Genomic DNA, 27,857 nt, shown 5'->3' on the forward strand with positions numbered 1-27,857 from the left:
AAGGAACCGTAAGATAGATGCTTTGTAAGTGAGGCATCTAGGGGGCCGTATTAGAACAGAAAACCAGGACAGCCTTTTTCTCCGTCAACCTCGCCACAAATCCCTACGTGCCAACGGTTTTAACGGTCCTTCCAAGCCAAAAGGAGGGGGCGTGGTAATTCGGGGTGGGGGTTTGTTCGAAGGGCCACGCCCTTTCCTCGGCCTGTGGATTTTTCCAGGCCGCGCCCACGGCAGGAGGGGTTGTTCTAGAGCACGTCCCTTCCTTGTTCGCGCGGAAAGAGAACCAAAATGGAGGAGTAATAATCATGATTAAATTGAGCGAGCGCAACTAATCACGCGAAGAAGGCCGCGGGAGGGCCGCCTTCCGCAAGCGTGCTTCCAGGCCTCCGCTTCCCACCTATTCGGCGGCGCCCTGTTGTTTGTGCGCCTGCGCGCTGCTTCCCGCGATCTCACGGGCGGAGCGAACACGCACGTAGTTGCAGGGGCGCGCAAAGGGGGAGGAGCGGGCGTGACCAGGCGCGCGCGCGTCTGGAGCGACTCTAGAGAGCAGGCGAGTCGGGCGGATCGGGTGGGTAGAGTGGTGCCGTCCGGTTGTTTGGTGGGAGGTACGTAAGGCCGCTCTGGGCACGTGGGCGCCCATTTCACTGGCTCGTTCGGTTCTAGGAGCAGATCCGGGGTAGAGGGAAGAGAGCTCCGGGTCAGGGGCTGCTGTCGCCGCCGCCGTCCGGGAGTCAGCCCGCCAGCCCGCTAGCCCGCTAGCCAGCGCTTCGCGGGCCCTGCCGGTCACGGTAAGCGGGCCTGCGCTTACCGGAAAGAGGAGCGTAAGATGGAAGAGTGTGAGAGACCATGGGGGGTCGGTGGGGGAAGGGGAGTGGGGGTGTGTGTAAGGGGCAGGGTGTGTGATGAGAGAAAACCCAGCAAAGAGTAGTAATAATAATGGCCACCGCCACATGGTAATATTCGAGTGATATGTGCGGGGACTTTACAAAGCACCTCATATGCTTCATTTTAACTTCTCCTCCAATCGTCCGAGGTGCGTACTGTTATCAAACCCATTTTACAAGATAGGAAAACTGAGGCATGAAATAGATTAAGTAGCTTATGCAAGGACGCACAACTACGTGGCTTGACCTGGCTTCGAACTTAGTTCTCTTAGTCCTAAGGCCCGTAATTTTAACTTTGCTTTACCAAACAAACACAGAAGAAGAATGGCGTGTCAGAAGGAGGAGGACTGAGTGTGATTTGAAGTGGAAAGATGATGATAAACGAGAAGAGAATGATGATGAGAGACAGAGTAGTGGGGAGGAGGACCTGAATATGGAATCTTGCGGGCCTCCCCCTTCTAAGTCGCCGCCTCCTCCTTAGTTCTTGAGGCCCCACAACTTTTTCTTGGTGTTCTATGGCTTTAGGAATGGAGGAGCCAACTCACAGACCTGGGCCGTTCGGGTGGTTTTAAGAAGTTTGAACTGCGGTTCAGTCCAGGACAGTGCCTTGAGACACTGTGTTTGGAGGTAGGGGAGGGTCTGAGGATCCTCTTAAAGGCTGCTGCTATTTATTTCTTCAAACGTGCCACTTCCTTTTCTATCTTATCTAGGCACGGCAAAGCCTTTGTTCAGTCCTCTCGAATAGGGAAGTGATGTTTATTGTTTCCTTGTACACTTGGGCTTAAACAAACAAAATCAGACTTAACATTTCTTTTCCCGAGCGAGGCCTTGATTGCTTGCAGAGAAAACGTTCCGGTGGCTTTATCATTAGTTGCCCTTCAGAGCTTTCCTGTGTAAATAAGGAGTTATGTTTTGGAGAAGTTTACACTGTAGATCAACGGGAGCCATCTGAACATACTGCCCTGCAGGTCAGCACAGGGCAGGGACTTCACTAATTCATAGGGGTGTGTGTGTGTTTGTGAAAACCTTTCCCTCTTGCACAGTTTTCTCTGTAGCTCATGTGGGAGTCAAGTTTTTAAGTCAGCCCGTGAGGCAAACATTGTATGTAATAAAAATTAATCCTTAAAAATTCCTTAGGAACATTCAACGCTTGAGATTAACATCCTGTTTGTGACTACATGCTGGACAGTTTTTCCTTCAGTTTTGAAACTTGTTACTGCTGCTTTGGTTGTAACCCAGATAAGTAATTAGAGTTACCTTTAGGGGCTGTGTTGTGCAAATAAGCATATTTGAAAGCCATAGAGTTGTGATGTGCTGTGAGATGCTTGCACTGAGGAGGCTTAAAAGGAGGAAGACAAACCCCTATCTTAGGCTCATTTTGGAGCATGTGCTTATGAAGTGGAAAGTGGCAGGCTGAATTGCTGGTATGATGATGATGATGATGATGAGTTTTTTTGAAACGTGCTCTTGCTCAGTCGCTGAGGCTGGAATGCAGTGGCGTAATCACAGCTCACTGCTGCAGCCTCGACTTCCTGGGGCTCAAGTGATCCTCCCAGCTCAGTCTCCTGAGTAACTGGGACTACAGGCACACACTACCGTGCCTGGCTAAGTTTTTGTACTTTTTGTAGAGATGGGAGGTCTTACTTTGTTGCCTAGGCTGGTCTTGAACTCCTAAGTTCAAGTGATTCTGCAACCTCAGCCTCTCAAAAGTGCTGGGATTACAGGTGTGAGCCACTGCCCTCGTCCTCCTGGTATTTAAGTTGCTATTTTATTTTATTTTTTGGCCAACATATGTCAGTAATTTGACTTGCTAAATTAAATGTGCATAGTGTGATTCCTCTTTAATTTTTTTTTTTTTTTCTTTTGAGACGGAGTCTTGCTCTGTCGCTCAGGCTGGAGTGCAGTGGCCGGACCTCAGCTCACTGCAAGCTCCGCCTCCCGGGTTCCCGCCATTCTCCTGCCTCAGCCTCCCGAGTAGCTGGGACTACAGGCGCCCGCCACCTCGCCCGGCTAGTTTTTTGTATTTTTTAGTAGAGACGGGGTTTCACCATGTTAGCCAGGATGGTCTCGATCTCCTGACCTCGTGATCCACCCGTCTCGGCCTCCCAAAGTGCTGGGATTACAGGCTTGAGCCACCGCGCCCGGCCGATTCCTCTTTAATTTTTAAGTGGCACTGCATTCAGGGGCTTGCAAGCTCTTGTTTACTTCCCCACAGATCCTAGCTAACTTTGGAGCAAAAATGGCTTACATATTTTTGCCAGCTGTCTGGCTTTTGCAGTCCCCATATATATGCCAGATACGTGTAATAGTGGTTAACTTTTTAAAAACCAGTTCTCTTTTAAATGGAGGTTAAAGGCATCTTTTGGTTGTGTGGGGTTTTTGTTGTTGTTGTTGTTGCTTTTGCTTTTATGGAAACATCTCCCAAAAACTCGGGAGTGATACACCCACTTCCTGTAAAGTAGTTATGGTTATGTTTGAAATGACACCAAAAATGAAGGATATTATTTCAGTTAGGGAATAAGGAGGTACCACTGATTTAACATTATATGTGTATAGAAAATGGTTTTAAGGCCTTTTGCAGGGGAGAAATCTTAAGCAAGTTTAGGAATCTAAAATTCTGAGTTGGAACATTTTCTGAATTATGGTCAGATAGTGGAATTTACTCCACATTCATTCTGAACTTCTCTCTTTTCTTGATCTTTATTGTTCTTTTGCAAGCCTGTAATAGAACAAAAACAAGAGAAGAAATATATCCTGGCTTTAAGAAGTTTCTACTATGTTTCTGTGGGGAGATACCACATAGTCTACTTAAGTTTAACTACTATAATTACAGAGAAAAATCTGTAGAAGTATAGGATACCTTGAATAAATGGAATCTTCAAGGGTTGCTGGCAAACCAACAGTTTGATTTCTCAGAAGTTTCTTAGAGAAATGATGCCAGTGTTGTTTTGCTCCAGATTCTCATTGTTGCATCTGCCAATCTCGAAAGTAGGAAGCAAAGATATTCCTTACTCTGTCCTTTGGGAACCACTTACATGCGTTTTACTGTTTCTAGGAAATTTTCTTTAAATATATACATTAGAGTCCACTATTGTGTTGTGGATCCATGCAGTGGGCTTGCCTTAGAAGTAAATGCCTTTATTTTTTGTTGTCTGTTTGTGTTTTTTTTTTTTTTGGAGACTTAGTCTCGCTCTGTCGCCCAGGCTGGATTGTGGTGGCGCTTCTTGTCTCACTGCAACCTCCGCCTCCTGGGTTCAAGCCATTCTCCTGCCTCAGCCTCCGGAGTAGCTGGGACTGCAGGCGCGTGACATCACAGCCAGCCAGTGTTTTGTATTTTTAGTAGAGACGGAGTTTCACCGTGTTAGCCAGGATGGTCTCAATCTCCTGACCTGGTGATCCGCCCGCCTCGGACTTCCAAAGTGCTAAGATTACAGGCGTGAGCCACCACAGCCGACTTTTTTGTATTTTTATAACCAGGCCTCGTATGTTGTTTGCCATAATAATAACAGCATTAGTCAGAGACCCAATCATGGTGAATTTTTTTCTTACAGAATACTTTCCCCTCCCTAATTTTTCTCTTGAAAAATACACCATGAATCATTCTGTTTCTAGCTGAATGATTTATACCAGCCATCTTTAGTCCTACTGTTGAATTGCTGCATAGTTTCTTTTTAATTTATGTGTTTAAAAGTAAATACTGGCCGGTGGATCACAAGGTCAGGAGTTCAAGACCAGCCTGGCCAATATAATGAAACCGCATCTCTACTAAAATACAAAACTTAGCTGGGCGTGGTGGCGCACACCTGTAGTCCCAGCTACTTGGGTAGCTGAGGCAGGAGAATCGCTTGCACCCAGGAGGCAGAGGTTGCAGTGAGCCAGGAGTGCACCACTGCGCTCTAGCCTGGGAGAGAGAGCGAGACTCCATCTCAAAAAAAAAAAATAAAAACGTAAATACTAACTCAAATTCTGATTTTCGTTGTGGTTTTTAGGGTTCAGATTAGCAAGTGGGATTGTTTTCTACCACTTAAATCCCTCACTTCATGCTCTGTTTGCCCAAATCTAAAGAGGCACTGGTATATCTAAAGAGGCACTGGTATTGTTAATTGCCTGTAGTTATATTTGACTTTTGGATTGTAGAGAAAAATAATTTCCTTTTGTGGGTTGGGGGAAGAATCCCATGCCAGTATTCATCATATGGGTACAAAGGCTTGAGTGTGAGAGTTTAGGTCTACGTTCTTTCAGGCTTTCAGAGATCTCAGGTACATTGAAAATGGCTAAGGTGATTCCTTTAGGACTGTTTCCATGATTTGGTCCCTGTGCAAAGTGATGTGAAAGTCATGGATAAGGGCATATTTGTGGTAACTGGGGATTATTTTGGTCTAGTCTACAGAGAGCTGAAAAACTAGGGTAGTGGTTTCACTTCTGTGGCAGAGGACTGCTGGGCAGAAGTTTTAGTAACTTCAGTTTCTTCAGGAAAGAACCGTGTGTGTGTGTGCGTGTGTTTGCGTGTGTTTGTGTGTGTTGACAAGAGTTTCCCCATCATATAAAATGGAGAATAATCTTAATGTTTTAAACTAATGAAGTGATTGTAAAATATTGTTTTGATGTCTTTGTTTTGTTGACATCTTATGTGTGTATAAACTTACATGATTTTAAAATGTTTTAAAATCTAGATCAGATCAAACATTGTCTGGCCTGCACTGTAAAACTAGTTAGCTGACGACGACTTCTCAGGTTTCTTCAAGATGCCTGCAGCACTTGTGGAGAATAGCCAGGTTATCTGTGAAGTATGGGCCAGTAATCTAGAAGAAGAGATGAGGAAGATCCGAGAAATCGTGCTCAGTTACAGTTATATTGCCATGGTAAGGAGCTCTACTCTGACTCACCTTCTTTTTTACTCTTAGAGATGGGGTCTTGCTCTGTTGCCCAGGCTGGAGTGCAGTGGCTATTCACAGATGCAATCAATCATAGCTCACTGCAGCCTTGAACTCCTGGGCTCAAGCAGTCCTCCCACCTCACCTTTCCAGGTTGCTGGGACTGCAGGCTCATACCACCATGCCCAGCTTGACTCACCTTCTTATATGGATGGGTTGAGGGAATGTTTAATTTGAGATCTTGAAAAGAATGAGTATGTTCCACTAAAGCCATTGTGAATTAAACCTGATGGAAGGTTGTGTTGCTTTATGAAATATCAAGGTAGCCAGTGTCTCTGAGAAGGATGTAACCTCTAGTATCTTAGATTTTTTGTAACATTATTCTGTTTGAAAGTCTTTAAAGCAGAAGTTACATCAACCCCCGGGGCCCATCTGTTCTACAGATATGGTGAATTTGACTATACAATGTTTATTCAAAATTTTAAAAATTTATTGCCAGCATTTAAAAGTCAATAGAACTCAATTGAATTCCAGATTTCTGGCATCTCTGAAAAAAAAATAGGAAGACCTGGCAATATATGTTATCTACCCCTGCCTGACACTGGCTGGAGAAAGAGATGAGTATTGTGGTAATATTAAGAGCTTCCTGTAGAGAGGCATGTGCTCTCTGTTTTACTCCAGTCCCTGTTACTTGTACCATTTTCATACCTAGCTAACTTTACTCCTTTACATTAGCTGCTTGGAATTTGTGACTCTTGCTTTAGAAATTATAGAGTTAAGTCTGTAGCTTGGTATTCAGAGCTCCTTCCAGTCTTTTCACTCAAGCTAAGCCTGTCTCTTTATATTTTTTTCTGAATGGCTGTTTCACTTCCCTGTATTTGTACTTTTATTCATATATTGTTCTCAACCTAGAATGTTCTTAATTGACTGCATATCTACCTGTAGTTACTCAACTCTTTCTATTGACATTCTGCTTATTTAGGATCAAGTTGTTGTGCGAAGCTTCATGATTCTAGTGCTTCTTTAGTAGATATCAACAAGATCAGTATTTTAAGATAGGATTTTGGCCGGTCGTGTTGGCTGATGCCTGTAATCTATGCACTTTGGGAGGCCGAGGCAGGTGGATCACTTGAGATCAGCCTGGGCAACATGGTGAAACCCCATCTCTACAAAAAATACAATAATTAGCTGGGTGTGGTAGCATGGACCTGTAGTTCCAGCTACTTAGGGAGGCTGAGGGGGGAGGATTGATTGCACTTGTGAGGTTGAGGCTGTAGTGAGCTGTGATTGTGCTACTGCCCTGCAGCCTGGGTGACAGAGACAGACCAACCCTATCTCAAAAAAACACAAAAAGAATTTTGTGCCCAAGTTTGGGGCTTGTCACATAACTTTTATAAATGGAGGTAAAATTTTATTTATGAATTACCAATTCAGCATCCACTGTTTTCTGAAACCTTGTGATGAGAGACTTTTTCCTTTTCCAGGACACAGAATTTCCAGGTGTTGTGGTGCGACCAATTGGTGAATTTCGTAGTTCCATAGATTACCAGTATCAGCTTCTGCGGTGCAATGTTGACCTTTTAAAAATTATCCAGCTGGGCCTTACATTCACAAATGAGAAGGGAGAATATCCTTCTGGAATCAATACTTGGCAGTTCAATTTCAAATTTAACCTTACGTAAGTGATTTCTAAATAATTTTGTTAATTTTAAGTTTTGTTTTCACTGAATCCAGGTAGGTGTTGGATAGAGTGGTCAAGCAGAGGATGGAATAGGGAATCTCAGCAAGTGAAGTCCTGCTTAAAGAACTGCAGCAGCTCAACAATGAAAAGATAACCCAACTAAAAATGTGCAAAAGATCTGAATAGACTTCTTGAAAGATAATGTACAGATGGCCAGTAAGCACATGAAAAGATGCTCAATATCATTAGTCATGAGGGAAATGCAAATTAAACCCACATTGGGATACCACTTCACACCCACTAGAATGGCTGTAGTCAAAAAGACATAATAAGTGTTGTTGAGGATGTGGAGAAAATTGGAACCCTCATACATTGCTGCTGGGAATATAGAATTTGGGAGAAATTCTGGAAAATAGTTTTGCAGTTCCTGAAAATGTTAAACATAGAGTTGCCACATGAGCTAGCAATTCCACTCTTAGGCAGTGGAATATTCCATGGTATGTATGTACCACATTTTGTTTATTCATCTGTTGATAGACACTTGGGTTTCTTCTACCTCTTGGCTGTTGTGAATATTGCTGCTATGAACATGGGTGTGCAAACATTTCTTCAAGGTCTTGCTTTCAGTTCTTTTGGATATATACCCAGGAATTTAAATTTATTTTTATTTTTTTTTTATTTTTTATACCCAGGAATTTTAAAAGAAAATTTGGGGGAGACTGTCATTTTGCTGATTGCATGAAGTGATGTTAGTGTACTTCCTATCATATCCTGCTTTGTTTAACTGGGCACCAGGAGTGTTTCATGACTTAGGAGTAATCTTTTCTTCCTGTGAAGACAGGGTCTTGCTTTGTCATGCAGGCTAGAGTGCAGTGGTGTGAACATGGCTCACTGCAGCCTCAATCTCCCAGGCTCAAGTGATCCTCCCACGTCAGCCCCCCCAAGTAGCAGGGACTACAGGTGCATGCCACCATGCCCGGCTAATTTTTTGTGGAAAGTGATCAGCCCGCTTTGACCTCCCAAAGTGCTGGGGTAACAGGTGTGAGCCATTGTGCCTGCAAGGAACAACTTTTTTTGTTGTTGTTTGTATGTTTTGGAAATTTCCTTGAGGTTCAAGTAATTTTGGGAGATCATCTGGATCTTTCCTTTAGCTGCATTTTTTAGTTTATTGTCAAAGCCTGTAAGTTCGTACCATAAAAATAATATAATACAAGGAAGAAAAATGAGTTATTTCCGAGTGGTTTGAGTATGTTTGGATTTAAAATAATGTTTACTTGCGGCTGGGCGTGGTGGCTCACACCTGTAATTCCAGCACTCTGGGAGGCTGAGGTGGGTGGATCAATGGATCACTTGAGGCCAGGAGTTCAAGACCAGCCTGCCCAATGTGGTGAAACCCTATCTCTACTAAAAATACAAAAAGCCAGGTGTGCTGGTGGGTGCCTGTAATCCCAGCTACTTAGGAGGCTGAGGTGGGAGGATCACTTGAACTCAGGAGGCGGAGGCTGCAGTGGGTCGAGATTGTGCCACTGCATTCCAGCCTAGGTGACAGAGTGAGACTCTGCCTCAATAAAAAGAAAAAAGAAATAATGTTTACTTGGGATTGAAGCCTAGTTATAATAAAACAAAAAAATAATGTTTATTTAAGTGGAAAAGAAACTTGTGATTCAACACTGATTTTAATTTAGTGGAAAAAAATCAAGATTGCAGTGGTTTTCTTATTGCCTAACCCAAGTTTATGTGAAAAGCAAGTGAAAGTCTAGTGGAACAGGATTTGTTTAGCTTATTTCCTTACTTTTGTGTTACATGGTATTGTAAATAATTCATGTGGTTGAATTAATGGATATATCTTTACAGTGGAATATTATGCCAGTGTTACAATGGATGAGTACTGATTTGTAAAGATGGTCTGTGATGTAGAGATGTAAGAGATGTAGGTGTGTATATGTAGATAGATAAAATAGTCTGGAAAGAGCTGTAAACGAAGGTGTTGTATCTGTGGGGTAGCATTATAAGAACATTAATTTTTTCAATTTTTTTCATAACAGTCTTTCAGAAAATCATCTGTATACCAAGTAATAACATGTTACAAGTTATTTAATTTCTGTCATCTAGTAATTTTGATTAAGAGAAACTAAAAGTAGCTCAAACAATTACACTAGTATTCATTGTTTGAACCATTAGCAGGAATAGACTACTTTAAGACTGGCTGTTGCTTCACATGGGTTACAAATAACTATTTGCTACTTTTTCATAGATAAAGCCCCTGACCTTCATGGAAGCATTAGGGAAAAAGAAAACTTAATTTCTTTCCTTCTTCAAAGAACTTTTTCCTTTCACTAGATATAAGAAAGAAAAAGTCAACAATGATACATGTGTTGCTTGAGCTAAAAGACATAGGAAAACAGACAACACATACCCATTACATTTCTATGAAATATGAGGTAAAGAGAAAATTTTTTTAATGTCCTTTTTAAAATATAAGAGCTTTAGTTGAGTTGTAAGTCTGTACAAAGAAGCTAGATTTGCTACTCTCCAAGAAGTGAAGGGACCTGCTATGTAATATACAGAAATCTTTTACTTCCTTTTTTTTTTAAATTTTTAAATTTTTTAAAATTTTTATTTGAGACAGAGTCTTGCTCTGTCACCCAGGCTGGAGTGGCACAATCTCAGCTCACTGCAACCTGTGCCTCCTGGGTTCAAGCAATTCTCCTGCCTCAGCCTCCCGAGTAGCTGGGATTACGGGCGTGCCCACCACCATGCCTGGCTAATTTTTGTATTTTTTTAGTAGAGATGGGGTTTCACCATGTTGGCCAGGCTGGTCTTGAACTCCTGACCTTGTGATCCGCCCGCCTTGGCCTCCCAAAGTGCTGGGATTACAGGTGTGAGCCACCACGCTCCACCTGTTTACTGCCTTTTTTTTTTCCTTTTTTTTTCTTTTTTTTCTTTTTTTTTTTTTTTTGAGATGGTGTCTCGCTTTGTCACCCAGGCTGGAGTGCAGTGGCGCGATCTCGGCTCACTGCAACCTCTGCCTCCCAGGTTCAAGCAGTTCTCTGCTTCAGCCTCCCGAGTAGCTGGGATTACAGGTGCCCACCACCATGCCTGGCTAATTTTTGTATTTTTAGTAGAGATGGGTTTCACCATCTTGGCCAGGCTGGTCTTTAACTCCTGACCCTTGTGATCCACCCACGCTGGCCTCCCAAAGTGCTAGGATTACAGGTGTGAGCCACCGCATCCGACCTATTTACTTCTTTTTCGTAGGAATGTAACGAGCTTTGCCAAAGCTTTATGTTCCCTGAGGTTATCTAAAATGCCGGTTCATGGAACAGGCACTTCTTTCTCCCACTCCTTTCCATTTATGCTATAGTTTTCATGGATTTCTGGCCAATGTCACAGAGGCCAAGAGGCTACCCAAGCCTTTTTCTGCCATAAGTAGGTCTGGTGGCTAGTCCTTTTCTGGGCTTCCTATGCCACTTGAGTGCTGCAGCTACTGGGATTCCAGGGCTGTGGCTTCCTTGACCTGGACCGCTTCCTCTTTCTGCAGGTGGTACTGTTAAGTTTCATCCTCAGCTGCTCCTTTGATCTGCTTCAGCCTCTGGGTCTTTTTGCTCATGCGCCTTGGATACCTTCTCAGTGGTACATTTCTTGGCCCACAGCAGCTGCTGGAACCCCTGAGACTGACTGGCCATGGTGGTGGTGACTCTGAGACTGAGGCAAGCAGCCTGAATCAGCTGGAAGGTGCATCGGGTCATCTTAGCTGGCTGCCCACCATCTGTGCCTCAGTATTTTTTTGTTGGTTGATTTTTTTTTTTTTTTTGAGATGGAGTTTCGCTCTTGTTGCCCAGGCTGGAGTGCAATGGCGCTCTCGGCTCACTGCAACCTCTGCCTCCCAGGTTCAAGTGATTCTCCCACCTCAGCATCCCAAGTAGCTGGGATTACAGGCATGCGCCACCACGCCCGGCTAATTTTGTATTTTTTGTAGAGACGGGGTTTCTCCACATTGGTCAGGCTGGTCTTGAACTTCCAACCTCAGGTGATCTGCCCACCTTGGCCTACCAAAGTGCTGGGATTATAGGCGTGAGCCACTGCACCCGGTCTTGTTTTTTTTTTTTTTTTTTTAAGTTTATTTATTTATTTTTTGAGACAGAGTCTTGTTCTGTTCCCTAGGCTGAAGTACAGTGGTGCCATCTTGGCTCACTGCAACCTTTGCCTCCTGGGTTCAGGTGATTCTTATGCCTCAACTTCCTGAGTACCTGGGATTACAGGGGCACACCACCACGTCTGACTAATTTTTGTTTTTGAGATGGAGTCTCGCTCTGTCATCAGGCTGAAGCGCAGTGGCGTGACCTTGGCTCACTACAACCTCTGCCTCCCGGATTCAAGCGAGTCTCCTGCCTCAGGCTCCCAAGTATCTGGGACTACAGGTGCATGCCACCATGCCCAGCTAATTTTTGTGGTTTTAGTAGAGACAGGGTTTCACCATGTCAGCCAGGATGGTCTCAATCTCTTGACCTTGTGATCCGCCCACCTTGGCCTCCCAAAGTTCTGGGATTACCGGCATGAACCACTGCGCCCGGCCTAATTTTTGTATTTTTAGTAGAGACAGAGTTTCACCATGTTGGCCAGGCTGGTTCGAACTCTTGGCCTCAAGTGATCCGCCTGTCTCAGCCTCCCAAAGTGCTGGTATTACAGGTGTGAGTCACCATGCCCAGCCTGTTTATTTTATTTTTGAGACAGGATCTTGCTCTGTCACCCAGACTAGAGTGCAGTGGTGTGAGCCCCCTCCAGTTCTTGACCTCAAGCAATCCTCTCACCTCAGCCTCTGGAGTAGTTGGGACTATAGATGCATACCACCATGCCTGGCGTGTGTGTGTGTGTGTGTGTGTGTGTGTGTGTGTGTGTGTAGTGGGTTTTTTTTTCTTTTCTTTTCTTTTTTTTTTTTTTGAGACAGAGTCTTGTCTGTTGCCCAGGCTGGTCTGGAACTCCTGGCCTCAGGTGATCTTCCTGCCTTGGCCTTGCAGAGTGCTGGGATTACAGGCGTGCACCACTGTGCCAGGTTTTTTTTTTTTTTTTTTTTCCCCCAAATAATGAGCAAATGTATACCCATTATAATTAGGAAATTTAGTTTATGGAGGAAAATCTCATTTTTCTATCTGTCACAGAAATATGGTGATCTACTCTGCATGCTTGTTTGAATGTTGGAAAGAGTGAATTGATCTATTAAGTTAGGAAAAGCATTTCAAAAATACTTGTACTATAAGTATAAGGTGGTGGTAATATCGTGGCCACTACTTCTGTTTCTTTATTCACCAGTTAATAAATAAACACCTTGTTTTTTAGAGAGGACATGTACTCCCAGGATTCCATAGATCTCCTTGCTAACTCAGGACTACAGTTTCAGAAGCATGAAGAGGAAGGGATTGACACACTGCACTTTGCAGAACTGCTTATGACATCAGGAGTGGTTCTCTGTGACAATGTCAAATGGCTTTCATTTCATAGGTCAGTCCTAGGGAATGTGTATTTCTCTCTCGCTTTGGGCTACACTGGAGCAGGGAACTGAATTCTTAGTCATTTTTGAAGTCCTAGTGACTGTTCTGTTCATCAGGAGCAGTCAGAAGTTGAATTGGTACTTGTTGCCCATGTTTCAGTTTTTCAGAAAATACTGGGGCTTATATACTGGTTTGTTTCACACGGTATTTGGCTTTATCATGTGGCTATCAGTGGGTTTAATTCCAAGTGGGAATATGGTGGGTGGAGAGGGTCACAGTACTTGGTTATCTTTTAAATGGCTGTCCCCAGAGTTTCTTAGGTACTTGAAAGCCAGATTCTCCTTATTTTAACTTCTCAGTACTTTTGGATTTTTGGTGAATCAAATCCACAGTTAAAACCTTTGGGTACTTTTTTATATCTCCCATATTAGCCTGTTAGGTTGTTATTGGAAAGTTCAGATTATAGGCCGGGCATGGTGGCTCACACCTGTAATCCCAGCATTTTGGGAGGCTGAGGCAGGCGGATCACCTAAGGTCAGGAGTTCGAGACCAGCCTGGCCACCATGGCAAAACCCTGTCTCTACTAAAAATACAAAAATTAGCCAGGCATGGTGGCGGGCGCCTGTAATCCCAGCTACTTGGGAGACTGAGGCAGGGATAATTGCTTGAACCCGGGAGGTGAAGGTTGCAGTGAGCCGAGATCACGCCATTGCACTCCAGCCTGGGCGACAGAGCGAGACTCTGTCTCAAAAAAAAAAAAAAAAGATTCAGATTATAGTACAATAAACTACTCAGAAAAAGTGAAAGTTCCTAACACGAAGTAGCATTTACAAGCTTTGAGAAATAAAATGGTTGAACACTGGGGCCTGATAACTGCTGCTTTTTTAACCTCTGTGGTTTATTCTCTCCTTGTAGTGGCTATGATTTTGGCTATATGGTAAAGTTGCTTACAGATTCTCGTTTGCCAGAAGAGGAACATGAATTCTTTCATATTCTGAACCTTTTCTTCCCATCCATTTATGATGTGAAATACCTGATGAAGAGTTGCAAAAATCTTAAGGTATATGATGTTTTTCTTAATACCAGTAACAAAAATAAGGACAGAAAAAAAGCTGACTTTGCTTTATTGTTATGTGTTCAGCATGCATTATTGAGTACTAGATGCCAGTGTGGTGGTAGACAGGGTATAATATAAAGCTGATTTGCACAGATATTTGTGTGGCCATGAAGGGAACCCTCTGCTTCTGTCATCTTAAGGCAGGCATTCTTCACTCGAGGCCCATGAACCTAATGAAAAGGTATAAATGCTGTTTGTTAGGGATGGGGTCTGTGGTGTAACAGATTCTCAGAGGGGTTCTTAACTCTAGAAAGTTTTAGAACTTGGTACCCTAATAAATTGTTGACATAGAGCTTTGCTGTCTAGAATTAGAGTGGGATTTACTATTTCCTCAGCCTTGCAATTCTGATTTTAAAGGCAGAGGTCTGGCAAAATTAACAACATGGAAAGGAACAAAATATAGGATGTAGCACAATATAGCGTTTGGAAAAAGGGAAGAAAAGAGCTAAAAAGAGGTTATTAAGGCCTGTTAAATAAATGGCCTGTCCTCATTTCTTGCTAGAATTTAGTGAACTCATAACTGCACTTAGTTGACTTCAGTAGAGGCATGTTGGGTCTGTAATACTATCTTTGTTTTTCATATATCTCCAGGGAGGTCTTCAGGAAGTTGCTGATCAGTTGGATTTGCAGAGGATTGGAAGGCAGCACCAGGCAGGCTCAGACTCACTGCTGACAGGAATGGCTTTCTTTAGGATGAAAGAGGTAAACTTCCTCGAATGTGATCACAGGCCTCTTGGCAGTAACTTACTGAAGACTAAGGAGGTAGTGGATGGTCTGTTGTGTGGGCTGAGGTTTGCTGAACATGTGTTTTTATTTATTTATTTATTTATTTACTTATTTATTTATTAATTTATTTGAGATGAAACCTTGCTCTGTCACCCAGGCTGGAGTGCAGTGGTGCAATCTCGGCTCACTGCAACCTCCACCTCCCGGGTTCAAGCTTTTCTTCTGCCTCGGCCTCCTGAGTAGCTGGGATTATAGGCGTCCGCCACCGTGCTCTGCTAATTTTTGTATTTTTAGTAGACACGGGGTTTTGCCACGTTGGCCAGGCTGGTTCAAACCCCTGACCTCAGGTGACCCGTCTGCCTTGGCCTCCCAAAGTGCTGGGATTACAGGCGTGAGCCATGGTGCCTGGCTGAATTTTTTGTATTTTTAGTAGACACAGGGTTTCACTATGCTGGCCAGGCTGGTCTCGAACTCCTGACCTCAGATGATCCACCTGCCTTGGCCTCCCAAAGTGCTGGGATTACAGGCGTGAGCCATGGTGCCTGGCTGAATTTTTTGTATTTTTAGTAGACACAGGGTTTCACTATGCTGGCCAGGCTGGTCTCGAACTCCTGACCTCAGATGATCCACCTGCCTTGGCCTCCCAAAGTGCTGGGATTACAGGCGTGAGCCACCGCGCCCGGTCACACTGATTGTTTTTTTAGCAAGTTGATGGCCACTTTGAAGGTGGTGGTTTTTTGTTATGGTGTTCAGCATGTCACATGTTTGAGAGGCAAAAGCAGCATTCTGACATGAGAGCCACTTTCTAGTAACCAAGTATTCTTGAGCACACCCAAGTCCAGAACTTGGTATTCTTGGTAACTCTAATTTTCAGTTATTTGCTTTTTTTTGATTCCTGTAATACAAATATATTTGTTAGGCCACCCACTGACATTATGGTAAGTTCTGTCAATTACTATTAAATAAATACTATATTGAGTTTACTATAACCCCTTAGTAAAAAGACTCTTAATTTCTTTTAGTTTCTTTACTCACTGACTCAGGTTTTAAAATGTATTTGAAGCTGTAGAAGGAGTAAGACACTGCTTGGAAAAATTAAAATGTCGATTTTGTTGACACTTTTGAGGAACAGATCAGATTAATTGATCTGTAGACATGGATCTCCTTTTTAGAGCTAAGATTGTAGAGAGGGAGAGTACATTTCCTCTTTGTTACTCTTAATTATAAACAACTGTTACCATGTGTTGGTAAATGTTCTAGGTTAGTGGTTCTCAACTGGGGATGATTTTGCCCTGGAGGGTACATTTGTTAATATCTGTACATGATTTTGGTTGTCACAATCTGGTGGGGGAGGGTGGTGTGCTACCTGTCAGGAATGCTGCTAAACATCCTATGATACACTGGACAAGTTACCCCAAATAATTATCTTGCCCCAGTAGTGTCACAATGGAGAGATCTTGCTTTGAGTGCTTACTGTTTGTTATCTCATTCCTCATAATAACCCTATTGTCCTGTTTATAGATAGGGAACTATGGCTTAAAAGGAATTTAAATGACTTTGCCAAGGTCAAGTGAGTCCGTCTGAATCCAGAGCCCAAGCTCTTAACCATTGCTTTGCTTGTTAAAGATAAGGGAGCAGTTGCATTAAACAGCAGCAGCAGCAGCAGCACAGAGATACTGGCAGTAAAAGAATACATGGAAAGTATGTCTGTTCAGATAGGAGAGCCTTTCTCCTGCAGAGAAAGGAGCATGAAAAGACTGCATTAAAAGGAAAGGTTTAGGCTGGGTACGGTGGCTCACACCTGTAATCCCAGCACTTTGGGAGGCCGAGGCAAGTGGATCACTTGAGGTCAGGAGTTCCAGACCAGCCTGACCAACATGGCGAAACCTGCCTCTATTAAAAGTACAAAAATTAGCCAGGTATGATGACATGCACCTGTAATCCCAGCTACTTGGGAGGCTGAGGCAAGGGAATCACTTGAGCCTGGGAGGCGGAGGTTGCAGTGAGTAAAACCGTGTCTGCTTTTTTTTTTTTTGAGATGGAGTCTTGCATTGTTCCCCAGGCTGGAGTACAGTGGCGCAATCTCAGTTCACTGCAACGTCTGCCTCCCAGGTTCAAGCATTTCTCTGCCTCAGCCACCCAAGTAGCTGGGATTACAGGTGCCCGCCACCATGCCTGGCTGATTTTTTGTAATTTTAGTAGAGATGGGGTTTCACCATCTTGGCCAGGCTGGTCTTGAACTCCTGACCTCGTAATCCACCTGCCTTGGCACCCCAAAGTGCTGGGATTACAGGCGTGAGCCACTGTGCCTGGCTGAGCCTTTCTATACTATTAGTTTTTTTTTTTTCTAGTTTGGTGTATTTTCAGGGCTTTAGGAAGGCTGGGAGGTGCTGATGTGGTAGTGGTTTTTCTCTTTTTTGACATGGAATTTTACTGTGTTGCCCAGACTGGAGTGCAGTGGCACGATCTTGGCTCACTGCAGCCTCTGCCTCCTGGGTGCAAGTGATTCTTCCGCCTCACCCTCCCAGGTAGCTGGGATTACAGGCGTGTGCCACCATGCCTGGCTCATTTTTGTATTTTTAGTAGAGATGGGGTTTTGCCATGTTGGCCAGGCCGGTCTCGACCTCCTGACCCCAAGTGATCTGCCCGCCTCGGCCTCACAAAGTGCTGGGATTACAGGCATGAGCCATTGTGCCTGGCCAGATGTGATAGTGTTTATACTTGTCATGACTTCTAGCATAATTCTCACCATGGTTCTCTGTCCCATTCTTCAGTTGTTTTTTGAGGACAGCATTGATGATGCCAAGTACTGTGGACGGCTCTATGGCTTAGGCACAGGAGTGGCCCAGAAGCAGAATGAGGATGTGGACTCTGCCCAGGAGAAGATGAGCATCCTGGCGATTATCAACAACATGCAGCAGTGATGGCGCCAGGCTCTGCAGGTTGGGCCTGATCCCAGAGTGGTGCTTACTGTGCTGACTGTGTACTTATCTTCCCCAAGAGAAAATGCTTCTTTTGAGCAAACTGTACCTACCATCTGCATTGAGCAGAAAGACTTTTGTTTTACTGAAGACAAAAGATGTCTTTATTTTAGACCCAGAAGAGAGGAGTTTGCTCTGAATTTGTAAGTAAGTCTTCCCCATTCCTCATCCCTGAGCCTCTCCTCTCTGGTTGCCTCCTGCCACCAGCATCCATGGCTCATTTGACACCTTTTTAAATATCCAGGACAAGTCTGAAACAAACTAGTAAAATGTATATAACTCTTACCTGTTGTCATTCTTTTTCTTTTAAATTTGTTGCTAATCTCTGATAATGAAGATTCTTACTCTGATTCTCAGCTGAGCTGTGAGGGCTTCCAGGGAAAATGGAACAAAATGGTGTTCTTATGTAATGGGTTGTAGATACTGAGTTTTCCTTTCCTTTTCTGACCCTTCTTGAGGACATTTGCTTTCCTCACACTTTTGTAGTCTTTCTTTACATATTACTATATGGAAATGAATTGCTCTGTGCTGAAATTTGAAGACCAGAAAATGAAACTTAAAAGCAAACAATTTTACTGAATCTGTGTACCCTTCATTCATGAGAACTCCAGAATGAGTGTTGACCACTGAAGCATCTTTTAAGTCTGTGTTCCATTGTGCCACTCAGGTTTGCCATCGCATACGTATCATCTGAAATCATTTGAAATTTTTGTACAATAAAATATCCTGGATTTGATCCCAAATGAAACTAGTAAGATCAGATTTTTGGGTCATGTCTGTTGTATTTTCAATAATGTGATTTCAGATAGTCATCTGGATTCTCCCACTTCTCTATTTTCTCTACTTTTCCTTCCAGCAAACCTGAAACATTAGGGAGATGGATTAATGTGAGTACCAGGAATGTCTTTAAAAAGCTAGAGTGGTTACATTTAATCAGGCAGTAAGATAATTTGGGTTCTTGAGTTGTTTTGGAGCAATATCCCACAACTGGGGTAGGAAGCTCAGGATTTTTTTTTTTTTTTTAAAGCTAGTCATTTCAAAAGTACATTGTATTTTTTTGAATGACCACAGTATGGACAATTTCAAAAACCAAAACCCCCTTCGGATTGGTGGAAATAAAAACTGGTAACTCACTCAAGTGAATGAATGGTCTTGCATTTTAAAAGCTTATGGGAAACTCAATTTGAAATGATTAAAAAATGTCAAGTATTATAAGCTGGTATTTAAGATGCTTGTAAATATTATTTATGTTTTTAATTTTGTAAAATAAAGATTTCTTTTTAACCACTGGCATTGAGGTTGGGTCTTTCATAGCTATGGATTGCTGGCTCTGGAAGATGGTCATTTGCCATCAGTGAAATAAGAGCATCTTGCCTCCATTGTCCCCAAGTTGGCTTACATACAAAATATCACTTGGGGGGGTGGGTGCGGGAATAAAAAAATATGTATCATTTGGTAGGAAGCTTTTCACGAGCACCTGTGTAAATGGAATTGTCTCTTCATGCTCAAGATTGTTGGGTCTTAATATTATAGAATTAAACCAGTCTAGTATTTCCTCACTCCATTATATATGGTGGATTAGCTTGTTAATTAGTGGGATTCTTTTAAACAACCTGAACTTTGGATATCCTAGAGTTGGCTCAAGACTTTGTTTCCAGCCATTTCTATTGACACAAAATGGGGTTTTAAGAAGTCTGGTACAGGGGCAGATACAGAATTGTGACTGAAGTTGACATAGCAAGAGATTTATCACTGTAATTTGTGGTGAAACAGCAGTCAGTGGTTCTCAACCAGGATGCCCTGACATGCTGGTGACTGAACCCTATGCAGATACCCTTCCAAATTTGAATTAAAACAGGGCATTTAATATTTTCTACCATTAAGGTCTTACACGTCAGTAGAAATGCTGAGATAAAGAGTTGAGGAACTCAGTGTTGAGTGTGGGGTTTGGTCACTGCATGTGAGAGTTAAGAGCTTAGAGTAGTGCTTTAGCAAGAAAGAGCACAAGTCTATTAGAACTGGCAAGAACTTTGTGTGTATGAGTGCATATAGGGCTATGTGAGTGCTCATCCTCAAAAAGTGATGGCACTGTAGGGTAACCAAGAGAATAACTTCAGGTGTAATTCTTTTGGGGTTTAGACAGGGTCTCACTTGGTCATCCCGGCTGGAGTGCAGTGGCATGATCTTGGCTCACTGCACCCTCACCCTCCTGAGTAGCTGGGACTACTAGTGCATGCCACCATGCCCAGCTAATTTATATATTTTTTAGTAGAGATGGGGTTTCACCATGTTGGGCAAGCTGGTCTCAAACTCCTGACCTCAAGTGATTTGCCTGCCTTGGCCTCCCAAAGTGCTTACAGGCTTGAGTCACTGTGCCTGGCTTGTAATTCATTTTTTTTTTTTTTTGAGACAGAGTCTCGTTCTGTCGCCCAGGCTGGAGTGCAATGGTGTGATCTCGGCTCACTGCAACCTCCGCCTCCCAGGTTCAAGCAATTCTCCTGCCTCAGCCTCCCAAGTAGCTGGTGCTAGAAATAATCAATTCCTCTTCAAACTTCTTTCTTTTAGCAACTAACGTCCTTTCACATTGTTAGAAAAGATAAATTCTTGTTTTCTAAACAAGCCTTTCCATCTTTGCCATGCCTAAACATGCCCAAACATGCCTTAACGGACAATCCCTCTCTCCCCTCCTTTCTTTATAAGTTACACATTTAAAGGTTTCAGTTTACCCTATTTGGAAAAGTTTTACCACTGCTACCCCTTCTTCCCTGTCTACCCTATTTAGAAAAATTTCAAGTTTTAGCCAATTGGGTTAGCTTAAATTGTGTGGTCTGACTCCAGTCAATGGGGAAGGGACACAAACAGAAGCTGCGTTAGGGATGAAAACCCTTCTCTTCTCCTTTGTTCAGTGTGCTCTTGCGATTGTGACTGGTGCAGGCAGCACCCTTCTGCAGAAGTAAATTTGCCTTGCTGAGAAGTCTTTTGTTTGAGTGCTTGTTTTCTTTGTGACTCCAGGCTCTTATTTCCAACTGTTTGGGGGCTCATCTGGTATCCCATTCTCCTCCGGGGAAGGGTCTCTGATCACCTCTCATGAGGAGATGCGTCCCGCTGCCTCACTGCGATGGCCTCAGGAGTAAGGAATTGAGAACCACCCGTGTGAGGAATAAACCTGAACTCTCAACAATGAAGGAAGAAAAGGCCTACAAATACCGCAGCCACCAGGTAACTCTGCACACACCAAGGTCAGAAAAGTTGTGGGGGCGGTGAAGTACTTCCTTGGTGGTCAGGACATCCTGGAGGTTGAAAGTGTGTGAATAAGATACACAATTGAGTGTGAAGCAAGTGTGGAGTCCGGATCCGTGGTTCCATGTCACCTCATATGGCTTAAGGCAGCTTTCCTGTTGTGAGGCTTATACCAGCCTGCCAATGCTAAGAACACCCCCTCAGTCCTAACATCCCTGCAGCTGAACAAAAGTTCCTGGCCCAGGATCCGCAATGGAACAACAATGTAGCCCATCGAGGGAATATGAGAGATCTCAGAAATATGATAATTGAAGGGATTCGGGAATCAGTTCCTCAAACTCAAAATATACCAAAGCTTTTAATATACAACAGGGAAAGGATAAAGGACTTAAGGAATTCTTAGAGAGGCTTAAATTCCCGTGAGGGAAGTAGCCGGAGAAGTACGAAGTGAAAGTAGGGGAGTGCAAGAAACCTCCAGTGGGCGGGGAGGGGTTGAACCTCCAGAGAAAAGGGGGTAAGAAATCTCTAGTAAGAGGTTGAGCCACACAGACTCAGGAAACGCAGGGAAACTCCTAAAACTTCCAGAATGGGAAGTACATCAAGCAGGACAGGGAATAAAAAGGACAAGACAGACAATACAATTCCCTCTGATAGCCCTCTAGGTCTCATGTTAACATATTGGAAGGATAATGCGAGGACCAAACACAAGAAAAAGCAACAAATGATAAAATACTGCTGTTTTATTTGGACCAAAGAACCTATCCTCAAACCTTCAGTCTTTTGGCCAAGAGTTTCAGTCTAGTGAGGACTGGATTTGTCAACTTTTAATAGGGTATATCAATAACAAAAGTCCTGTGTCCCAGGAGGAAATAAGACTATGCCCTGTGTTGGCGGCAGGGGCCTGTCCTATATTCCCTAAAGGATACAGGAGACAAGCCAGAAGCTACTTCTTCTCAAGACATTAATATCCCTTACCCCAATAAGTCAACCAACACGTGGGACCCCTTAGACCACCTTCCCTGCCAAACACCACTAACTTCCCTCCCCCTCCAGTAGATGCAACTGCCCCAGACCCTTCCCCAGCTCACTTTGTTTCTCCCCCTCATAATCCTGACTCTTGGGGTCTCCCCAGCCTGAATGCCCTCCCCCAGGAAGACTTCAGTGTGAGATAGCACAATGTAAAAAAGATATCCAAAACTTCCCTTTCCCCACTACCTCCAGAGAATGTGCTCCAACGATCTTTCCCTTAAGGGAAGTGCCTCTAGGAGGAGGGGGCATTGGTTCCATCAACGCCCTGTTAATCAGTTCAGAAATCCAAAGCCTAACAAGGGAACTCAAACCACTCTTAGACGATCCCTATGGAGTAGCAGATCAAATTGATCAATTTCTAGGACCCCAGTTGTATACTTGGGCTGAGTTAATGTCCATCCTAGGCATCCTCTTTTTGGGAGAGGAAAGAAGCATGATCCGCAGGGCCACTATGACGGTTTGGGAACATGAACACCCCCTCAGTCCTAACATCCCTGCAGCTGAACAAAAGTTCCCGGCCCAAGATCCTCAATGGAATAACACCATCAAGGGAATATGAGAGATCTCAGAGATATGATAATTAAAGGGATTCGGGAATCAGTTCCTTGAACTCAAAATATACCAAAGCTTTTAATATACAACAGGGAAAGGATAAAGGACCTATGGAATTCTTAGAGAGGCTTAAAGAGCAAATGAGGAAATATGCTGGCCTAGAAGAAGACACCCTTGGGTGAGGAATGTTAAAGCTCCACTTTGTCACCAGATATTACAAAGAAATTACAAAAGATAGAAAATTGGAAAGACCGTCCCATAGAAGAGCTTTTAAGAGAGGCCCAAAAGGTATATGTACGAAGGGATGAGGAAAGGCAAAAGCAAATTGGGTTTGAACGGATTGAAGGTATCATATCCCTACCTCTGCCAGAAACAAAACAAGAGCTCAGAAAATGTTGGGGATTGGTTGGATACTGTTGCCTATGAATTGACTCTTATGCCTTAGAAACAAAACCTTTGTACCAAAGACTCACCCAAGAAGAGCCAGACCCCCTTCTCTGGACTCCACCAGAAATCAAACAAGTAGAAAAGTTAAAACATTTACTAGTGACTGCCCCTGTTCTAGCTTTACCCTCCCTAGAACAGCCATTCCATCTTTTTGTCAGTATAAGCAAAGGAGTGGCTTTAGGGGTACTTACCCAAGAGCATGGGGGCCACTGGCAGCCCGCAGCATTCCTGTCAAAAATTATTGACCCCGTTACCCGTGGATGGCCCGAATGTGTCCAATCTGTAGCAGATTGTGTCCAAGCTGTAGCTATTGCTCAGTCCACAAAGAGTTACTAGTCCACAAAGAGTTACTAAAACCTAGTCCACAAAGAGTTACTAATACAAGTATTAGATAATCTCCAGCTTCCTGAGGAAATAGCTATTGTTCATGTCCCAGGACACCAAAAAAACCCTCTCCTTTGAAAGTCGAGGAAATAATCTAGGCAACCAAATAGCCAAACAGGCTGCCTCTTCCCAAGCTACACCCATTTTTCATTTACCCCCTCATCTTCCCCCATGCAGACCAGGAAAAACTAAAGAAATTAGGAGCTGAGGAAAATTCAGAAGGAAAATGGGTATTACCAGATGGAAGAGAAATGTTATCCAAGCCTCTTATGAGGAAAATACTGTCACTTCATCAAGGATCTCACTGGGGTCCTCGAGCTACGTGTGATGCAGTCCTTACAGTCTATGAATGCATAGGAATATATACCCTCACTAAGCAAGCAGTGGATGGTTGCATAGTGTGCAGAAAGACTAATAAGCAAACCCTAAAGAGGCAACCTCCAGGAGGAAGGAACCCACGGTTAAGGCCATTCCGAAGTGCCCAGGTTGACCATACTGAAATGCCCCCAATAGGCCACCTCCAGTATTTGCTAGTAATAGTAAACTACCTTACCCACTGGGTAGATGCCATCCCCTTCCCAAGCGCAACAGCCAGTAATGTGGTCAAAGCCCTGTTAGAACACGTCACACCCAGGTTTGGACTAACAGAAAACATTGATTCAGACAATGGGACTCACTTCACTGCACACATCATTAAAGGACTAACCCAGGCATTAGAAACAAAATGGGAATATCATATTCTTTGGCATCTGTCCTCATCAGGGTAAGTAGAAAGAATGAGTCAAACTTTAAAAAATCACCTAATCAAGTAAATCCTGGAAACTCGGTTACCATGAACAAAATGTCTTCCCATTGCCTTACTCAAAATCCAGATTGCCCCTTGAAAGGATCTTGGCCTGTCCCCTTATGAAACGCTCTATGGGTTGCCTTACCTAAATTCCACTACTGGCCTTTCTACATTTGAAACGAAAAATCAGTTTCTCAAAAACTTTGTATTTGGTTTGTCTTCCACCCTTTCCTCCCTCAGGATTCAAGGCTTCCTAGCGTAAACATCACCCCTCAAATTCCCAGTCCACCAACATCAACCCGGAGATCATGTCCTTGTCAAAATCTGGAAAGAGGGAAAGCTGGAGCCCACCTGAGAAGAAGCTTACCTGCTGCTCCTAACAACTGACACAGCAGGTCTGAACTGCTGAAAAGGGGTGGATCCATTGTACCCAAGTCAGAAAGTCGCTGCCCTCTGTGAAGCCATGGACCATCGTCCCAGGGCCAACTCCCACCAGAGTAACATTAAAGAGAAAAGCCTAATCTCTTTTTCCACTTCTCTTTCCCTTAGCTACCTCTCATCTTATTATTAATGTAACTAGGTCAAGCTCACCCCAAACCCAAAGCATTACTTTCAATGCTTGTCTTGCCATGCCCTGCGGGGATCTCCAAAGTCAGAGACAGCTAGCCTCCTAGAAAAGCTCTGCCCATCCACCCCTTCCAAACCCAGCACCACCTATAACCGTTGCAATCAACAACCATGAGCCTTCCAGGGGTTATGATATAGTTGGGAGATGTTATCTGGACTACCAAATATCAGGGCGGGACCTCCTCAGAAGGCTGCAGCACCCTAAAACCCTACCTCCACTTCACCAAAGGAACTACCCCCTCAAATTGCCAAATCCACCAGTGCAACCCAGTACTTCTATTCTTATCCCCACCTCCACTGACCCTAACCCCACTTGTCTTTATGGCCTAGGAGTGGATGTCACTGGAAAAGACCACATAGGCTCCTTTAAAATATATTTTGTTAGCTGGGCGCAGTGGCTCACACCTATAATCTCAGCACTTTGGGAGGCCGAGGCAGGTGGATCACAAGGTCAAGAGATTGAGACCATCCTGGCCACCATGGTGAAACCCCATCTCTATTAAAAACAAAAATTAGCTGGGCATGGTGGCACATGCCTGTAGTCCCAGCTACTTGGGAGGCTGAGGCAGGAGAATTGCTTGAACCTGGGAGGCCGAGGTTACAGTGAGCCGAGATCGTGCCACTGCACTCCAGCCTGGCGACAGAGACTCTGCCTCAAACAAATAACAAGAAAACAAAAACAAAAAAAAGTTTTAACCCTCCTCCATCTCCTACCAACTCGCCTCCCCCACGCCCACCAAATCAAACCATTTTTTGTTTCTTACCTAATAATAAGAAAATAGCCATAGTAGAAGTCAAGGACCTAAAGCAAACCTAGCCATAGAAACCAGGTATCAAGATGTTAATGCCTGGCCAGAATGGATTAAATATTCTGTTCACACCCTAAATAAAAGCAATTGGTCCACTTGTGCAACAGGCAGGCCAGAAACCCAAATTGTTCCCCTTCCATTTGGATGGACCTCCAACCAACAGGGCATGAGCTGTGTGGTAGCTCTCTTCCAAAACCCCACAGCCTGGGGCAATAAGGCATGCTAAACTCTCTCACTGCTATTCTTGAAGTTAAAGGCCCTGTAGGTCAGCTCCGGTTAACAATGTACATTTTACCTCATGTCTCTCACGACGGGGAAAATTTGGCATTCCTTGGAAGCCTAATGGGATGCAGTGAGTCCAAGCCTTTTCAGGAGCTAACCAATCAGTCTGCCCTTGTTCATCCCCGGGCGGATGTATGGTGGTATTGTGCTGGGCCACTACTGGGTACTCTGCCAAGTAACTGGAGGGACACTCACGCTCTAATCCCATTGGCCATCCCTTTCGCCCTGGCGTTTCACCAACCAAACAAAAAGAACAATTGAAGAGCAGAAGTGCCCCTTAAGGGTCCTTTGACCCTCACATTTATATAGATGCCATTGGAGTTCCATGAGGGCTACCAAATGAGTTTAAAGCCCAAAATCAAATAGCTGCAGTATTTGAATCTATATTGTTCTCATGGGTAACTGCAAACAAAAATGTAGACCGGATAAATTACATTAACTATAATCAACAATGGTTTGTTAATTATACTAGGGATGCCATTAAAGGAATAGCTGAACAATTAGGCCCTACCAGCCAAATGGCCTGGGAAATTGAATAGCCCTGGACATGATATTAGCTGAGAAGGTTGGGGTCTGTATGATGATTGGAGTCTAATGCTGTACTTTTATCTGCAAAAATATAGCCCCCAATGGAACAATTACAAAAGCCCTATAAAAGGCCTTACCACCCTAGCAAACGAATTGGCCAAAAATTCTGGAGTAAATGACCCCTCCTCTAACCTCATGGAAAAATGGTTTGGAAAATGGAAGGGACTCATAACATCAATCTTTACCCCCCTTGCAATTGTTATAGGTATACTTATTCTTGTAGGTTGCTGCATTATACCCTGTATTTGTGGATTAGTGCAAAGACTCATAGAAAACGCTCTCCCAAAACCCCTCTCGCTTTTCCCCCACCCTACTCAGATAAGCTCCTATTCCTAAGTGAACAAGAGGAACAATAAAGTCAAGATATGTTAAGGAAACTTGAAGAGGAAGCTACCAAGAGGGGGAAATTTGCCAATCAATCAATTTCTCTTCAAACTTCCTCATTCCTTTTAGCAACTAATGTCCTTTCACATTGCTAGAAAGGATAAATTATTGTTCCCTAAACAAGCCTTTCCATCTTTGCTGTGCCTAAACGTGCCCAAACATGCCTTAATGGACAATCCCTTCCTCCCCTCCTTTCTTTACAAGTTATGTGTTTAAAGGTTTAAGTTTACCCTATTTGGAAAAGTTTTACCACTCCTACCCCTTCTCCCCTGTCTACCCTATTTGGAAAAATTTCAAGTTTTAGCCAATCGGGCTAGCTTAAATTGTGTGGTCCGACTTCAGCCAATGGGGAAAGGACACAGAAACAGAAGTTGCATTAGGGATAAAAATCCTTCTTTCCTTTGTTCAGTGTGCTCTTGTGATTGTGACTGGTGCAGGCAGCACCCTTCTGCAGAAGTAAATTTGCCTTGCTGAGAAGTCTTTTGAGTGCCCGTTTTCTTTGCGACTCCAAGCTCTTATTTCCAACACTGGGATTACAGACATGTGCCACCATGCCCAGCTAATTTTTGTATTTTTAGTAGAGATGGGGTTTCTCCATGTTGGCCAGGCTGGTTTTGAACTCCTGACCTCAGGTGATCTGTCTGCCTTGGCCTCCCAAACTGCTAGGATTACAGGTATGAGCCACTGTGCCTGGCCATAATTCATTTTAAAAATTTTATTTATTACTTATAGAGATGGGAGTTTGCTATGTTGCCCAGGCTGGCCCTGAACTCCTGGCTTCAAGCAATCCTCCCGCCTCAACCTCCATAGTATCTAGAGTATAGGTTTGCACCATAGCACCAGGCAACTGAGTGCAATTCAGTCCCTCCATATATACTACCAAATGTTCGTCTCAAATATATACTGCCTCCATATATACTGCCCAGTTGGTCTCAAACTCCAGTCCTCAAGTGATTCACTTGCCTTGGCCTCCCAA

General features: G+C 43.6%; 1 protein-coding gene across 10 annotated transcripts; it reads left to right on the forward strand.

Annotated features, from left to right (window-relative positions):
- Nucleotides 1-267: 267 nt before the first annotated feature.
- Nucleotides 268-19,045, forward strand: CNOT8 (CCR4-NOT transcription complex subunit 8). 10 transcript variants are annotated; one of them, XM_031666562.1, is made up of 8 exons: nucleotides 268-568; nucleotides 664-788; nucleotides 5,558-5,746; nucleotides 7,243-7,436; nucleotides 12,777-12,938; nucleotides 13,844-13,988; nucleotides 14,637-14,747; nucleotides 17,546-19,045. In XM_031666562.1, exons 3-8 carry the CDS (start codon nucleotides 5,630-5,632, stop codon nucleotides 17,693-17,695), a joined length of 879 nt encoding a protein of 292 aa, XP_031522422.1. In that variant the 5' UTR covers nucleotides 268-568; nucleotides 664-788; nucleotides 5,558-5,629; the 3' UTR covers nucleotides 17,696-19,045. The 10 variants fall into 10 exon arrangements, with proteins under 10 accessions (XP_031522422.1, XP_021795591.1, XP_021795590.1 ...); XM_021939896.2 differs by lacking the exon at nucleotides 268-568 and having other exon boundaries at nucleotides 630-836; XM_009209462.4 differs by lacking the exons at nucleotides 268-568; nucleotides 664-788 and adding an exon at nucleotides 1,102-1,511.
- Nucleotides 19,046-27,857: the final 8,812 nt, after the last annotated feature.

This window comes from Papio anubis, chromosome 5, assembly GCF_008728515.1.
Source record: "Papio anubis isolate 15944 chromosome 5, Panubis1.0, whole genome shotgun sequence".
Lineage (NCBI taxonomy): Eukaryota > Metazoa > Chordata > Mammalia > Primates > Cercopithecidae > Papio > Papio anubis.

What these genes read in the sequence shown, in the direction of transcription:
- CNOT8 (XM_031666562.1), top strand. Translation starts at nt 5,630, where the DNA reads ATGCCTGCAGCACTTGTGGAGAATAGCCAGGTTATCTGTGAAGTATGG. An exon ending in GTTACAGTTATATTGCCATG is followed by an intron (nt 5,747 to 7,242) that starts GTAAGGAGCTCT and finishes TTCCTTTTCCAG; the next exon opens with GACACAGAATTTCCAGGTGT. An exon ending in AGAGTTGCAAAAATCTTAAG is followed by an intron (nt 13,989 to 14,636) that starts GTATATGATGTT and finishes ATATATCTCCAG; the next exon opens with GGAGGTCTTCAGGAAGTTGC.